This window comes from Thamnophis sirtalis, unplaced genomic scaffold (genome assembly GCF_051295495.1).
Source record: "Thamnophis sirtalis isolate CommonGarterSnake01/CBP01778 unplaced genomic scaffold, rThaSir2_p1.2 scaffold_3, whole genome shotgun sequence".
Classification (NCBI taxonomy): Eukaryota; Metazoa; Chordata; class Lepidosauria; order Squamata; family Natricidae; genus Thamnophis; species Thamnophis sirtalis.
The window spans coordinates 126,684,082-126,701,692 of record NW_028261383.1 but is presented as its reverse complement, the minus strand read 5'-3'; the positions used below and the strand labels follow the sequence as shown (position 1 = coordinate 126,701,692).

At 41.7% G+C, this 17,611-nt stretch overlaps 1 protein-coding gene across 1 annotated transcript in view; it reads right to left on the bottom strand.

Moving 5' to 3' along the window:
- GRIN2C (glutamate ionotropic receptor NMDA type subunit 2C) overlaps positions 1–17,611 on the bottom strand; it is a 78,739-nt gene that overhangs the window by 16,801 nt on the left and 44,327 nt on the right. The window contains exons 7-8 of the mRNA XM_087709989.1: positions 3,653–3,778; positions 80–309 (exon numbers count right to left, since the gene is read on the bottom strand). Coding sequence (XP_087566115.1) covers positions 80–309; positions 3,653–3,778 — 356 coding nt within the window. The remainder of the gene's footprint in view (positions 1–79; positions 310–3,652; positions 3,779–17,611) is intronic.

Sequence of the window (17,611 nt, the reverse complement as noted above, 5' to 3'; positions counted from 1 at the left end):
TTCTGGTAACTTACGCCAAGGTCATTAATATTGGTTGCCACCCTCACATCATATTAATAAAATCATAACTATTGCTCACCTTTCTATCACTCAGTCCAGAGACGGTATCAATATATTGCTCCTGGATCATGAATGCTGCCAAGTTTGCAGTGTAGCTTGCTAAGAAGATGACCGCAAAGAAAGCCCAGATGAGGACCATAATTTTACTGGTGGTGCCTTTGGGATTTTCAATGGGAACAGAATTGTTGAAAACCAGAGCCCAGAGTAGCCAGATGGACTTGCCGATAGTGAAGGATGGCCCACCGGACTCTAGAAGGAGGAACATAAATAATGAATCTTTCTTGAAATAAGAAACAGGCCTCTTAGCAATAAAATAAACTTGCAAGGAATGGTTCTCATCATCAGTATTATGAGTGCCATCTGAGGGATGCAACCCTGAAGACTTTTCATTCATTGATACAAAATTTTGTAAAAATGAGCATTTTTAGTAGAGTATTTTGGAATTTGGATTGCTTTGCTTACTCTCTTAACACTTTTGGAGATAAAGCTGGCTCTTTAGAACGAAAGCTAAATGTTTGGTTTATCTCTGCTAGCTGATGGGAAATAACTAGAAATATTCAAAGGCTGCAAAAGGAAAGGCAAGCTAGGGAACAGGCACTGAACATTAGAATCAAGAGGATCAATTTGGCTGTGATATGAGAAAAAAAAATCCTAGCTACTTGGGATAGATAAATGCGCTTATCAGTCTTGCAGGTTACAAGCTGACCGTTCTGGATAAAATAAGAGAAAAAGGAGGCAAAGCACAGAGTCAGTCAGGAAAGGTTGAATCAGAAAAGGTGAGATCGACTGTCGGGACACAAATGTTCTGACCCAGCCTTAGCAGAAGCAAGAAACAGACTCTTCGACCCACACAAAAACCCCTTTTTATTTACCTCTTGTGAATTAATTGAATCCACCCACTGAAAAGTCCAGGCAATAGTCCTTCAAAGAGTTAACTGCAGTAAGAGATCTTATCAGTTCCTTGCGATAATTGCAAAGCCATGAGTTCCCAGCCAAAAGGCTGCAAATTAAATTCTGGCAAGCAGTCTTTGTGACACGAAATACAAGGAGCAAGATCTTCAGAAATACGAAATGTTGTCTCCTATGACAACCACTCTACAATTGTAGAGAGGTCAGAATTTTAGGAGATAGTGCAGTTAATCATATAGGGGTGAGAAAAGCCGTTTCCTGACATTTCCAGTTCTATACATCCATTCGAACATTGTTCTTCTTGGCATTTGGATTTGATTGGTCTGTATAGCTTGCCAAACAGACCCTTGGATGGCTCTTTTCATTAATAATAATAATAATCCACCCAGTCGTAACAGATTTGGTCTCTTGAAATCTACTGTGTTCAGTGTTTAATATAGTGTAAAAAATATATTTTAAGCTTTTGAACAACCTTTAGATTTGTCACCCAAGATTTGCTAGACTTCCAATCTATAATGCAAGTTAATGCTTCCTTATCTGTTACCCATGTGCATATCAGATAACAGTAACAGAATTGGACGGGACCTTGGAAGTCAACTAGTCCAACTCCCTGCTCTTGCCAGAGACCTATACTGTTTCTGATAGGTGGCTATCCAGTCTCTTCTTAAAAGCCTCCAATATTGGGGCATTCACAATTTCTGAGGGCAAGCCATTCCACTGGTTAATTGTTTTCACTCTTAGGAATTTCTCCTTAGTTCTAGGTAGCTTCTCTCCTTGATTAGTTTCCATCCCTTCTTTCTTGTCTGGCCTACCGGTACTTTGGTAAATGAGTTGGCCCCTTTTCGTTGTGGCAGCCCTTCACATATTGGAGTATTAGAGATCAATGGCAATTGCCAAGTTTTCAGTTATGACTGTACAAATCTGGGAGCAATTACAAATACATTAATGTCATACACTGCTTCATTGCTGCTTTGTCACTGGATGAAAAATTATCCTATTAACCGGGCATGTGCAGCCTTCCAGAATTAATATTGGCAGATACGCTACACTTGCTGGTGCTTCCTTCAAAACATTATGCCTTTTTCTGGGCTTACATGGCAGTTGCACAATCTCAGAGAAATAGATGTCCGAGGTGCAGAGGGGGACCCTGGGAGGAACAGAAATGTATGACTAATGTAATAACAGCAGCTAGAATTGTATTTGCACAAAACTGGAAAGCAGAAAAAAATCCCTTCAGAAGGAGAGATAATAAAGAAAATTTTAGATGGTGCAGAAATGAATAGGTTAACATTGAGAATAAACGATAGGGAGGAATCAGTGTACTTCAAGATGTGGGGACGATTTTATGATTGGCTAGAAAAGGAATATGAATAAAAGAACATAGATCAAATAATTGGACAGGACAAAGAAAAAGAGAAAGAGAAACTAAGAGGACACACTACCAAATGAAGGAGGGAGAAGAGGGGGGAAACAGAAAGGTATTGATACACAAATATACATTTAAAGGATGATGTATGTGTAAGTATTAAAATGAAAATAAATTGTGGAAGAGGGAATTTAAGATTGTTATATAAATACAGAACCATTCCGAAAATACACCAGATTGAAGAGGAAAATATGTAAACACAACAACGGAAAGAGGGAATGGAGAGAGGAGTAGAGGGAAAGATAGGAAAGAGAGGAGAAAGGAGAGGGAAAAAAAGGAGAGGAAGAAATGGAGGGGAAGTAAGAGTAGGAGAGAAGGGAAGAACGTGAAGAAGAGGGGAGGAATGGGGGAGAGGCAGGGGAAGTAGAGAAGGGAAAGGAGAAGAGAAAGGAAGAAAGTATAGAAGAGGAGAAGAAGGGAGGAAAGGAAGGAAGAAGAAGTAATAGGGTTGTTGTAAAATAAGATGGGTGTATGGGATGGTAGAAAAACAATCTCTGTATTGTTAATTGTAGGGGAGAAAAATTGTTATAAATGTTAAAAGATAACACACATTATTAATAACAGTTATGAGATTGTATATTTGTGAATGTATATATGAGAAATAAAAACAAAAAACTTTTTTTCAAAAAAAGAAAAGGAATGTATGACTCTTCATTGGCAAGGACTGCAATGGGTTCCATGCAAAATACAGAAAGTATTTATAAGCTAATTGGAGACATTATCTTTTGCAGTGGCAGAAGTACAGTGGCACTGTATTAAACCACAAGCATAACAGAAAACCTTATGCATGTGGTTTAATACAGTGCATCTCAACCTTCTCTTCACCATGAACCCCTTTAAATACCTTTTGTAGCCAAGGACCATGGCCATGGACTCCCCCCTCCCCCAAGACTTAACTCAAGATTTAAATCATAATATTTCTTCAAGCCTTCGCAGACCCTCTGCGATGACATCCTGGGGTGCCCGGACTGAGGTTGAGAATCAGTAGTTTAATAGATTACAATAAGATAGCATGTTCTATATTTTTTTTCTACTCCTTGCTTACTTCAAACCTTTCTGTTCATTCTGGGATGTCATTCTTCTTAGGGTACTTGGAAAAGACCAATTGGCATGTACCTTTGGACTTTATTAGTCTATTTCATTGAAATACCTGGCAGGAAACTGCTTAATAAAAGGATAATCCCACTTTTTGTCCTTTCCTCCCTCACCACCCAAGTAAAACAACTCATTCAGTGAGCCATTTGGAAACGTACTTACTTTTGCCACTGGTTAAATTCTGGTTGTAGCCAACAGGACTGAAATATTCAAACACGAAGACTGTGATAGCAACAACCGTGAGACACATCACAAACATCATCACCCACACAGCTGGACTGTAAGGCTCTAGAAGATGAGAGGAAGCGAATCAACTCAGGATAACAGGATTGATTAGGAGAAATCATTTGTGTATGCACTCTTATTGCAAGCTTTACATTCTTCCTATTGGAAGGCTAACCCAGAGAACATGAACTAAGACATATGCAATGTCTACTGAGATAAAAAAAAATATTTGCCATCACATCTTTTATAACTTTACATCATCATGGACAACGAGATCTATAACATGGAAGGAATACAAAAATGTTGCAATTTATTGTCCCAAGCAGTTTGACATGCCCTACCACACACTCTATTTCATTGCATCCCCATTTTCTATTCTCCCTCATAAGCCCTTGCTGTCTATGTTGAAGGACCAGCATGCTAAATTCTCATTTGGGATTGTCTTTACACACTACCAAATTGTGTGTGTGTGTGTGTGTTTCCATATCTGCTGTTGTCTCCCTCTTGTGCATAGCTAAAAGGGCTTAGTTCCTCATCTCTTCTTATTTTTGAATACTGGCAATAAAAAAATTGAAAACAGCTCCAAAACATTGTTGGTGACAAGAATCAATAGAGATTGGACCTATGAACCTGAACCGAGACAGACAGACAATCAGACAGATAGCTATAGATAAATAGATGATAGAATGAATGGATAGATATAGAAAATAGACAGACAGACAGACAGACAGACAGATGATAGATAGATGATTGATATAGATAGATAGATAGATAGATAGATAGATAGATAGATAGATAGATAGATAGATAGATAGATAGATAGATACATACATACATACATACATACATACATACATACATACATACAGTAGATGGATGGATGGATGGATGGATGGATGGATGGATGGATGGATGGATGGATGGATGGATGGATGGATGGATGGATGGATGGACGGATGGACAGATGGACGGATGGACGGATGGATGCACAGATCAGTAGATGGATGAGTGGATGGAATGAATATAAAGAATTTTAATTTGATATGAGAGTCCAACAGTAAGCAGGACTTGCATATAGTACTAGAACAGAGAAGTGCCTTTTTAATTCATGACTTGTTGCTTCTCCAGGAGCAAACTGAAAGTATGTATGTTGGCAGAAGCAATAATCAAGCCCAGACTATATACTTATTATTGAGAATGGACTGATGTAAACAGGAGGGAACAAACTTTCCCTTAAATTCCCAAGTAGCCCTAGCACACACAAGGAGTCGTGCAATTTATAGAGAGGGAGAATTCTTTACTCAATGGGTTGGGAGTCAATTCCAAACATTCCCCATCCAACTAGGCACACGTGGAATCCAATGAATCTAGGGTATAATTTTGGGATAGACCGAGCTAGAAGACTCTGGTAGATGTAATTTCATTCACTTAGATATTGCAAGTACAGCTGCCATAGTTTGCTGTGATACTTGCTCTCCTGATGACCCAAGAGAGTCTAGAAAATATCTGTAGAATTCCCAGCTTCTCTTGCTTCCCCCAACTTTCTTTTCTCTTCTCCCTATGCTGTCAGGAAGCTGTCACTCACAATCAGAAGGATGTCAGTATGATGCTTGATATGCAGGTCCTGATTTCACAGAAGGCTCCCATTTCAAAAACAAACATTTGCATGCTTTTTTCTCTCTTCTGCAGTCACATGTTCCACATTGATTCATTGTTGAGATGTGGTAGTCTAGATAAATCGCTCATCTCAAAGTCAGAAGAGGCATGCCCCTGAAGACACCAGTGGAAGTTAAATCCCAGAGGAAGCTAACACTGAATCTAACCTGACCCCTTTTCAGTTGAAACTCAAGGCAGGGGATCCAGACTACAAGAGACTCAAGTAAAAGAAAGTGACACAGGGAGGGGAGTACTTACATTAGCTGCAATCTGAACAAATCACACATATATCAAACTCATATCTGGAATGATTTTATGCACCCGCTGAGGAGAGATCTTTGCTACACTCCCGCTATATATAGCATTTTCTAAAAAAAATAAAACCTAAATTGAGAACAATAGGAGAAACATTCACTCACTAAAAGGTTACTCTGCAGAAAATCACGGAAAATGTATGCAAGGAATGAGGGAAGAGAGGCCTATGGCACAATACTGTCACTAGCATTTAGCAGTCAAGGAACTAAGGGTGAAACATTTTCATAAGCATTTAGAAAAATCAAAGTCAAATTAAAAAAGGACAGAAATGAAAGAGGCTCTTTGGTATTGTCATTTTGGTATTCTCCTGCAAAGAACCCAAAGATAAAGGGGAAAATAAATATTGCTTTAGAGATGTGTACAAAAGGATAGTATAGAAAAAAATGCGGCCCTGCTGGTTGGGGATGATGGGAGTGCAACCAACAGACCAGAATGTTCTCCTCAAACAGCCACAAGCTAGACTACCACACAGTAGCAATGAAATCAAATCCTCCTTAATTATAACCTCCAAGTGATAGAGGATGTGTAGGATAAAACATATAGCATAACATATAACATATGTAACAATGCAACATATAGCACATACAGCATAAAAAAGTAAAGGTAAAGGTTCCCCTTGCACATATATGCTAGTCGTTCCCGACTCTAGGGAGTGGTGCTCATCTCTGGTTCAAAGCCAAAGAGTCAGCGCTGTCTGAAGACATCTCCGTAGTCATGTGGCCGGCATGACTATACGCCGAAGGCGCATGGAATGCTGTTACCTTCCCACCAAAGGTAGTCCCTATTTTTCTACTTGCATGTTTACATGGTTTTGAACTGCTAGGTTGGCAGAAGCTGGGACAAGTAACGGGAGCTCACTCCATTAAGCGGCACTAGGGATTCAAACCACTGAATTGCCAACCTTTCTGATCGCGAGACTCAACGTCTTAGCCACTGAGCCACCATGTCCCTTGTATAAAATATAAATTTAATAATAAATATATATAAATAATAAACATATAGCATATGTTACTTTAATACGGCTAAGTAGTAACAGTTCACCCTGATATACTGTTCATTGAGGTAAGAAGAGACCCTAATAACCATTCATAGAAAATATATCTATTTCATTGCTAGCCACAGATGTGGAAATCTGAGACTGGCATAAAAAGTTCCATTATGAAAGTGGATGTTTTCCTCTTATCCCAATTCAAAGCTCCCTAATATAAAATTCACCTCTCAAGGAAGCTTCGAATGATATAGTCAGAAATTTACTTGGCTTTAGTCATCATTGTAAGATGACCCCTCCTGTCCAATCAATGGGCCATGGGTCTTCATAGACATTTAATTGGGGCTGTGACAGTCCAGTCTTCTCATTTCTGCAGCCTATTTTTTTCTTTTTTGTTTGGGTGTCTGTCTGTCTGTGTGTTTATGTATGTATGTGTGGAGGTTGAACATGGGGATATTGATTTCATGAAAGCAGTATTTTCTATGGGATCAATATTCCCACTGGTAAACATGAATAAAACAATACTTCAAAACAGCTCGTCCAGTCACTCAGACTTGTTTTTTTTCTCATGGAAGAGTTTGTTTGATTTATATTGAACCTATATTTCTTTGATGGGATTATCAATATCGCAGCAGATCAATGATTTCACAAATTTATTTTTCTTATAATTAAGCTTATACGCTGCCCATCTTGCTTAAAGGCACCTCAGGGTTTACTAGATTACTGCAGATAGGGGTGCAATCCATGGCTGTTTTCAGACTCTTTCCACTTCTCTGGGCAATGACCAAGGTTCCGGATGTGCTACCTAACAGGTAAGGATTGAAGAGGAGCCAGAGGAGATGGATGGGGCAGAGGTAAAGCGATGATGATTAGCCTTGCAGTTTTCAAGGGGCAGAGAGAAAGCCAACTCTGCCCATCAGGGCCATACAGGCTGGGACTCCCATCTTGTGTTTGTGATGAGTAGACAGTTGTGAGAGACTGCATCATTAATGTCAGAACACCCACATGGGCATGATCAATATAGGGAAACAATCACAGAATTACAAAAGCATATGGGATGAGGAAAAACAGAGAGAGGGGGAGAGAGAGGGAGAGAGACCAGTCCGTTTTCAGATGTTGGCAGCAATAGAGAGACACCGAGAGCTCCGGCATTAAAGGCAGACTGAATAATGGGATTAATTCAGTCTCCCCAAATACCGTCACTGAGGGCCATTTGTCAGCTTGTCCTTTCCTGTCATAAAGGACATAAACTTTATCTGATGGCATCAGATGCATTTCATTAGCATACAGAGAGGCAGATGAAAGGGAAGGAAGGAGGTTTCATAATAACAAGAAGGAGTCCTCCATTTCTGTTGAGTTTAGGTCTCTCAGAAAGGACCCGAGGGAAGGAAAAATTAAATGGACACAGATTGCTCTCTAATAGTATATCTATTCAATGGCATACATTTAAATACTCTTAGTTGCGTTTAACTGGGGACACGCTCTGCTACACACAGAAAGACACTGTCCCAAAGGCTGTCCCACAACCTGGCGCTTCACAAAGTTGCCACATGAGGGGGAGGTGAGGTATGGAAAAGATTTAACAGGGGACAAGTGGGCATATTAACTGGAATATTAAAATATGTTTTAACCGCAAGTAAGTGCACAGTCACACAGCTGGAATATTTAAAAACTTGCTGGGACACTAATGGAATTCTGCACAAGGGTACCTTGTATAGCAGCAACACCCTTGGTAAATGAATTGCAATATTTAATCCTGTTTAAGACGGACCAAAAAAAATCTTTCCACTGGTAAGAGAAAAATCTTCTGCACCTGGCTCAGGGATGTTCCCTAGGCAGCTGATGCTCATCCATTTCATTTTTTTTTTCATTTTATTTGACATTTATAGGCCGCCCTTTTCCCTGAGGGGACTCAGGGCGGCTTACAATTTGTAGGAAGGGAGTGCAAGACAAAACACAAAAAGAAAATGTGAAATATAATAAAATAAAACAATAAAACACAACATTCATTCAGCATTCGGGTGGGGCGAAATTAGGGGCTTATCCCCAGGCCTGACGGGATAGCCAGATCTTAAGGGCTGTGCGGAAGGTCTGGACGGTGGTGAGGGTACGAATCTCCACGGGGAGATCGTTCCAAAACGTCGGAGCTGCTACTGAGAAGGCTCTCCTCCGCGTAGTCGCCAGTCGGCACTGACTGGCGGATGGAATTCAGAGGAGGCCTACTCTATGCGATCTGATGGGACGGAGGGAGGTAATCGGCAGAAGGCAGTCTCTCAAATAGTCAGATCCACTACCATGGAGGGCTTTATGAATGGTAAGTAGCACCTTGAAGCGCACCCGGAGATCAAGAGGTAGTGCAGCTCACGGAGGATTGGTGTTATGTGGGCAAACCGTGGTGCGCCCACGATCACTCGCGCGGCCGCATTCTGGACTAGCTGAAGTCGCCGGATGCTCTTCAAGGGCAGCCCCATGTAGAGCACATTGCAGTATTCCAGCCTAGAGATCACAAGGGCTCGAGTGACTGTTGTGAGGGCCTCCCGATTCAGGTAGGGCCGCAACTGGCGTACCAGGCGAACCTGGGCAAATGCCCCCCTGGTCACAGCTGACAAATGATGGTCAAAAGTCAGCTGTGGGTCCAGGAGGACTCCCAAGTTGCGGACCCTATCTGAGGGGTGTAAATTTTGACCCCCCAGCCTGAGTGATGGAACGCTGGCCAAATTGTTGGGAGGGAAACACAACAGCCACTCGGTCTTATCTGGGTTGAGTACCAGTTTGTTAGCTCTCATCCAGTTCCTAACGGCCTCAAGACCCCGGTTCATCACATCCACCGCTTCATTGAGTTGGCACGGGGCGGACAAATACAACTGTGTGTCGTCCGCGTATTGATGGTATTTTATCCCGTGCCTCCGAATGATCTCGCCCAGCGGTTTCATGTATATGTTAAATAGTAGGGGGGATAAGACCGAACCCTGCGGCACCCCATAAGTAAGGGGCCTCGGGGACGATCTCTGCCCCCCCACCAACACCGACTGCGACCAAGGGGCCCCCTGCTCTTCCTCTATTATCAGTAGTAAAAGTACTATTTTGAATGCTACTGACTTTTTGAAAACATGTTACATTTCTTTTGCACAAAATAGGGCATCACAAAATTTGGAATGATTAAAAACCTGTGAAGGCATAGCGTACCTTAATCTGGAACATGCAAATCAAGCCCATTTGTACGATCTCTCTTTTACAAAAAGCAAATGCCCCAAGCATCCCTAATTATTCATTCAGTAGGTGACATGCTACCTATTAATCCCATTGAAATTATATGTTCTAAACAAAAATATTCCCCAGGGAGCCTACAATTTTCTTCCTAGAAATACCAGTTGCTGGTGTTCATTGAACTTGTATTTGAGTGGGAATTGGTTTGATGAAATCTCTACTCATCTAGGAATTAGCTGATAACACATTGTCAAGAAATACTGTCATTATGTGAAGATTCATTGTGGAGAATAATAGAGTCCACTCAATTGTCAAGCAACCTTCTTTTGACATTCTAGGCCAATGAATCACTTGTCAGTTCAAAAGGCAAACACGGCTGTACATTTTAAGGATAGCATTTCAATTCTTTCAGGAAAATGACAGCATTGTGAGATGAAATTCACTTGTCCAGGAACACAATGAGATGCTAACTTGTACTTGAGTGTGATATGTTTTAAGCTACAGCTGATGAAAGGTGAGATACAATCATGAGGAGCTGCCCATTCATCACATGAATTACTATAGTCTTTTGGTCATCTGATAGTTATTCTTTCTCAGCACAGTCTACCTCAAAGGGTTGCTGTTGCAGAGATAAGGAACAGGGGGAAGGAGTGCTGCCAGCCTTTCTGAATTCCTGAAAGAAAGGCAATGAGTGAATGGGTGAGTGGAAAGAGAGAGAGAAAGGAGGGAGAGAGAGAGAGAGAAGAAAGGAATGAAAGGAGGAAGGAGAAAGAGAGAGAATGAGAGAAAGAAAGAAAGAAAAAGAAGGAAGGGAGGGAGGAAGGAAGGAAGGAAGGAAGGAAGGAAGAAAGAAAGAAAGAAAGAAAGAAAGAAAGAAAGAAGAAAAAAACAGAACAGGGCAGTGAAAGATAAGGCAGGAAATCATCACCATTGCTTTGACTCTGATTGCAAGCTCACTAGATAGTTTTCTAAAAATAAGATAGCAATGCTAGAGAAGCCAAGCTCTGTTTCAGTACAGTTTCATATTTTCCATTTCCTCAAAACATCAGAAGTTTTTGAAATAGTTCTGTTTCACTTAGAGAGGCTAACAGTTTATTTTTCTGTATTATTCGCTTATTTCTTTTTTTTAAAAAAAAGCAAACAAAGGCAATCTGCACTCCTGCCAAGCAGCAAACCCACAACTTGGTGCAAATTTTGAGAGAAAGGCCATGATGCTACTCTTTCTTTCTCATGTTCCCATACTTAATGGTTCCCTTTGGGACAGACATAACTTATTGTTTTTGTAGCATGTGACAACCCAAGGTTGTTCTCTTGGATTTTTCTTGAATCTCTTTTGTCCTTTGCCTCTCACATACAAAAGCATAACACATACACACACACACACACACACACACACACACACACACACATCTCAAAAGGATAAAGATCCATACAGCAATGTTCTGTTGCAGTTTATAACTTATCAGTTGCTGGCTGCTGTAACTGAGTTTTCTCTTCGAAGGCGAATGCTGTTACTTCTTAAGGAAGATGTCAGCCTCTGCTTTGCTGCTGCTTCGGCTGCCATTGAAACGGGGAGGGGGGGCATGGTAATTGGGAGGGGAATCATGATGTGCTGGAGGAAGATTCTAGACGCTGACCTGACCATCTTACTGCGCATGTGGAGGAAGGGAGTTTCCCGCCAAGGTTAACTGTCCGGCATTCCATCCTGGTGATGTGTTTTGAAGTTATCTCCCACCTGACAGTTGGGTGCATTATAATTGGACTATGGACTGGGGTGCCAAGGGGAGGGGATTGAATTATACATGATATTCTTTGCTTTCGTGCCTAATTAACCAGATTCAGCTTAGCCTTGCTACTGTTCATTTATAATTAGTACTGTTCTATAGTACGCATCTCTTAAGTCCAACTTAGTGAAAATATGGTCCTTCCCCAGTTGTGCCAGCATGTCCTTCATCAGTGGCAATGGGTACAGGTTCTGAGCTGAGATGCAGTTCAGGTTTTTGAAGCTCACACACAATCTCAGGGAGCCATCTTTCTTTTCCCTGAACAATACTGGCGCTGCTACCTTGCATCTTGCCGGTTCAATGAAACCCCTTTCCAAGTTTTTATCAATGAATTTCCTCATTTCTTCCATCTCTTTAGGGGACATTGAATATATTTGGGGTGTTGGAAGCTTTACTCCAGGTAAAATATCAATGTTGCAATCTGTGGGTCTGTGAGGGGGTAACTTATCAGAAGATTTCTCACTAAAAACATCCTTGAGGTCCCAATATTCCTTTGGAATTTTTTCCTCCCCCTCAATTCTCTCCTGCCCCCTGGCTGCCAGTGTGGGGGTAGTAGTATAGAGGCTGGGGTTTCACCTTTCCCCTCAGGGGGTATGGTTGTTTGTATCCGTAACCAACCCTCTCTCCAGTTAATGTGTGGGTTCCATCTACGGAGCCAGGGGAGTCCCAAGATAAGGGGTCGGTCCATCCCAGGGGCCACAATAAAAGTTATTAATTCCTGGTGGGTACCCTCCGCATCTTGATGGGTTCAGTGGAAAAATGAGCAGGACCGCCTCCCGCAATAGAACCATCAATTTGGCAAAAAGCAATAGGAACTTTTAAAGTCTTTAATTTTAAGCCCAATTTCTCCACCACCTCAGGGCTTACCATGCAACGGGAACACCCAGAGTCTAATAGAGCTAAAAGTTTCTCTGTTGCGCCAGAAGTGGGCACTCTAAGCTCAATTGGGATAAGCATAGGACCAGATCGGGAGCTTACCCAGCGCTGAGAATTCTCATCATCAGATTCGTCAGACGAGCTGGGACTTCCGTCTCCCTCCTCCTCTGGCTCGAAGCGTCGAGAAACATTCTCAGCAGCGAAAGCAGCCTCTCTCCTCTTGCTTGGAGTCTTCTCCAGTTTCCCCTCTCTCCGGGGGGGTGGGGGAGCAGGTTGAGTCAGTTTGACGCGGCAATTCATAGCACGATGCCCCTCCTTCCCACAGCGGAAACAAGCGAAAGGCTTTGCTTTGCCCGCAAAATTTCCCCTGCCTTCACTCCTTGGGGGGGGGGTTAGGAGGTGCTGGGGGGATTTCTCAACTTCTCCCTCATGCAACGCAATCTGACTAAATCCAATTCCACGTCTGCTGCGTTTTCACACCAAGTTTCTAAACGATGGGGAATTCGTCTGTTTATGCATTGCTGGTAAACATCTTTATCCAAGCTATCAGCAAATTGATCCAGCAAGGCCTCTTCTGACCCCCCCCCTCATATAAGCTGACAATTCCTGAAATTCTTGCACATAGTCAGGCACAGTTTTCTTTCCCTGTTTAAGGGCCGTAAATTTCAGGCGGCCGCAACGCTCAGTCAAAGGGTTGTCGAACCTCCTTCTCATGGCTGCCATAAATTCATCAAAATACCTCAGGAGAGGGGAATTGCATTTGTGTAGGCCGACCATCCATTCGGCTGCTTTCTTCTCTAAAGCCATTAACACCATTCTCACTTTAGTTTCATCTGTCTCTAAATCAGGTCCATATATTTCCATATAATTCCAGACCTGAATAATAAACAACCGAGGCCTCTGGAGTCTCCATCATATTTTACGCTTAAGGGTGGGACCTTAGCCATCCGGTGTCGCCTGCCACCCCCTGCTCTTAGAATGTCTCTAGCCGCAGGGGGGGGAGGCTGGTTCTCGGTTTTCTTGTGCACTTCCCCCTTTGGCCCCTCTAGTTTCTCTTAAGCCATGCATTGAGTACCTTTTCTCCAGCTCCTCTGTTGGCTCCCTTTCCACTGCTCTCTCTCGAATTCGACGTTCACTCCATGCCTCTTCGAGGAGCCTCATGGCGTGGGAGATTTTGTAGTCTTCTTCACCAGTGCCACTCCAGTCAGCCGCTGGTTTTTTCTTTGGTCTCCTTCTCGTGACTCCAGCTTGTAATTCCTCAGGTTCCTCTTTCTGTCCCACACCCCAAGTCCATCTGGGACAGACGGCAGGTTTTTCCACTCTCAGTTCGGCCAGTCTTTCTGTTAGAGATGGTCCCGCCACTGCCCCCACTTCTTCCTCCTGGTCGATTTCATGCAAAGACATTTTCTTTTCTTCTTTTGAGGGCACCCCCCTCGGAAGTTGTTCGCTCCGGGATGGGTGTGATTGAGATTCAGCTTATTGTCAGATGCGACTTCATTTAATAATCAGGAAAGAAACCACTCAACTCCATTTATTTGAAATCAAGTGTACTTTTACTAATTATAAACGAACAGTAGCAAGGCTAAGCTGAATCTGGTTAATTAGGCGTGAAAGCAAAGAATATCATGTATAATTCAATCCCCTCCCCTTGACACCCCAGTCCATAGTCCAATTATAATGCACCCCACTGTCAGGTGGGAGATAACTTCAAAACACATCATCAGGATGGAATGCCGGACAGTTAACCTTGGCGGGAAACTCCCTTCCTCCACATGCACAGTAAGATGGTCAGGTCAGCGTCTAGAATCTTCCTCCAGCACATCATGATTCCCCTCCCAAATACCATGCCCCCCCCCCCGTTTCAATGGCAGCCGAAGCAGCAGCAAAGGCTGACAGAAGTCTTTGTCCAATGCAGCCCAACTGACCTTGAGACATTAAGAAGAGTCAAGTCGAGAAGAAAGATTATCAGAAAAACTGTACATGGGATCGGACAGTTGAAAAAACATCCCAGAAGGCAGCAATAGGGAACACCTATATGGATGCAGCCAAATCTGATTTGAAGGAGATTTGATTTTATTACGTGTCTTAAGAGCTCTAGGAAGGAAGGAAGCTGTTTTCTGTGGCTTTCCATTCAGTAGAATCATATTACTGTTCTTTTCTTCCACTCTCTGAGATATTCCTAAAATAGGTCTAAACATTTCCGAAGTGACTGACATAATTGTGAAATGGCATTTTATGTCACTTATTTATATGCACATGGTGCACGTGCGCAGAACTCTAAGATCTTGGTGGATTCACAGCTTGCCTCTCTCACTAATCAATCTCTGCTAAAGATTAAATTCCCTCTGACCATTTTTGCCTGCGTCTTTTTGACTTTGCCAATGTTGCAGCTACTTCTGACATTGTGGATATTCTCTTCCGATAAGAGAGGATATCTGTGGCTCAGGGGGGAGCTGTGTGGTCCTTGCTGCTTTCTGAGCTTGGTTGTTGGCTTGCACATATTCTCCTGTGCACTGATGATGCTCCTATGCACTGCCAATGCTACCTACCCAGGAGATGAAACATCTGCAAGCAAACAACCAAGCTCAAAGAGCACCAAGGACTCCCTAGGAAGTCCTTGTTTCTGCAACACCCAATAAACCAGAGAGCCTGTCCAGTTCAGAAGCTGGAACGTTGATCGGGAAGCTGTTGGATGAGGTCAAGGTCATAGGGCCTGGGGATAAACCACAGAAGGGGGCTTTGAGGTAAATAAAACACAGCATTTCATTCACTGTATTGCTAAATCATGGTGAACGTTAACTGTGGCTAGTTAATGTTAACAATAATTGTTTCTTGACACAACTAAAGCTAAAGGTTTCCCCATCGAGTCGTTTCCAACTCTAGAGGGTGGTACCCATCTCCGTTTCCCAGTCAATGGAGTTGCTGATGTTTCCATGGGCATGACTACATGCCAAGGTGCATGGAATGCTGTTAATTTCTCACCAAAATGGTACTTATTTATCTACTTGCATTCATACACTTTCAAATTTCTAGGGCCATCATGGTGAACCTATGGCATGTGTCCTGAAGTGGCACACATGTCACCAGGCACGGATGGCATCGCCCATTCTTATTCCGGTATCATACACACAATGATCAGCTTGCCTTCGTACGTGCGGCAGTGCCGAAAACTGGAAGAGCTGGTCTTCTGTTTTCCAGCGTGGGCATGCACACCGCCCAGCTGATCGTCACACGCACGGGAGCGCTCCCTTTTTGGCACTTGGTGCTGAAAAGTTTTGCCATCACTGTTCTAGATTGTCAACAGCTGGACAAGAACAGGAGTTCACCCCATCCTGTGGTACTAGGGTCTCAAACTACCAACCTTCCAGTCAAGAGCCCAGCATCTTAACCATGACACAGCTATATTCCATCTGTTACCCAGACCTTCTATAAGGAAAGTGCTGTGTCTTTTGAAATCTCTAACAACTCCCCTATTCACAACTTTCCAATGAGATGTTATATCAGGAAGTGGTCAAAACAAAGAGCTTCCATAAATCGAGCCATTCTGGACTATTAACCATCAGTCTCTGAAAAAGAAAAGGATTCCTTCTTTACATTTATCTGATAAAAGTCACTGACACTTTCATATGTTCTAGTTAACATATAACAAGTACATTATTTCAGAAAGAGAGAGAGAGAGAGAGAGAGAGAGAGAGAGAGAGAGAGAGAGAGAGAGAGAGAGAGAGAGAGAGAGAACCCAAAACAAAAGAAACACTGAAGCAAAAATATATTGATATACAATACTGTAAATTGAGGCTATTAAGTAGCATTGGATGATCAACACTAAACAAAGATCTTGCCAGAGGGAACGCTAACAAGCATGAGAAAAACAAATCTTGCTTTTACTTTTTTCTGTCAAATGAACTTTCTCCCATCTAGTTGATATGACATCCTAGTTTAAAATTTGCCCTAGTTTTCATTTCATGCCTTTTCCAAACTACTCTGAAGAATCCAGATATATATATATATATATATATATATATATATATATATATATATATATATATATATATATATATATATATATATATATATATATATATATATATATATATATATATATATATATATATATATATGAGAACTGATATGAGCTCAGCCACACAAATACAGTGGAGCAATGATCAGTCAGAATGAATAATCAGAGCAATAAATTTTTATCTTTTCTCCAAGAAGCATTAAATAATTCATAAAATCACTGATGAAAATGACTGAATCTTAGCTTTGTAAAATCTTTTTGCAAATTAGGATGAAGGCAGGAAACGTAAAATATGTACCTTGCTAAAATTTACATATCAAGGTGCCAGAAAAATAACAGATGATGAGAGAGATTAGGCCTGTGAAGCCAGATGCACAAAATAAGTTGGCTTAACACCTAACCTCCTTCAGTTTCATGCATACTTCAACAATTATGAAAACAGCCTTCAGTGCCTAAAGTAGAATCCTTTTTAAGAAACTCAATAACCACTTAGTTATACTATAAACAAGGCCAACTAGAATACAGGCTAACCTAGGTCCTCATATATAGAAATTTGATCAAAGACATGGAAGGTGGCCCTGGTTCCACCTTGAAAGAATCCAAGAATTCTTACTACTTAACATAATCCTTCTACAAAAAAAATGTGCTCATTTTCAAGCACTGGAAGAGAAAACCAACAGGATAATATTAACCCCACCTCTTCTGGCTGGAAGGCGAACCTCAACTTTTATTATTATTATTTTTAATTTAGCTATCCAAGAGAGGCCAACCCCTCTGTATCAGTCTTTAATTGTCTCCTGAAGAAGAATGGATTAGTCATGGTTCTATTTTAGATGGAAGAATCCAAAAATGGGAGGGAAAGAATCAGCAAGGAAGAGAATAACCATAAGGTGAAGAAGTGAAGATATACTTTTAGAAACAAAGAAGACACCAAACACCTTGGCAGAGAAAGATCTATATCTTGTCCTTTCCCTTTCCTGCCTCCCCTACACACACACACACACACACACACACACACACACACACACACACTTTTTCTTGTAGCACTGGCA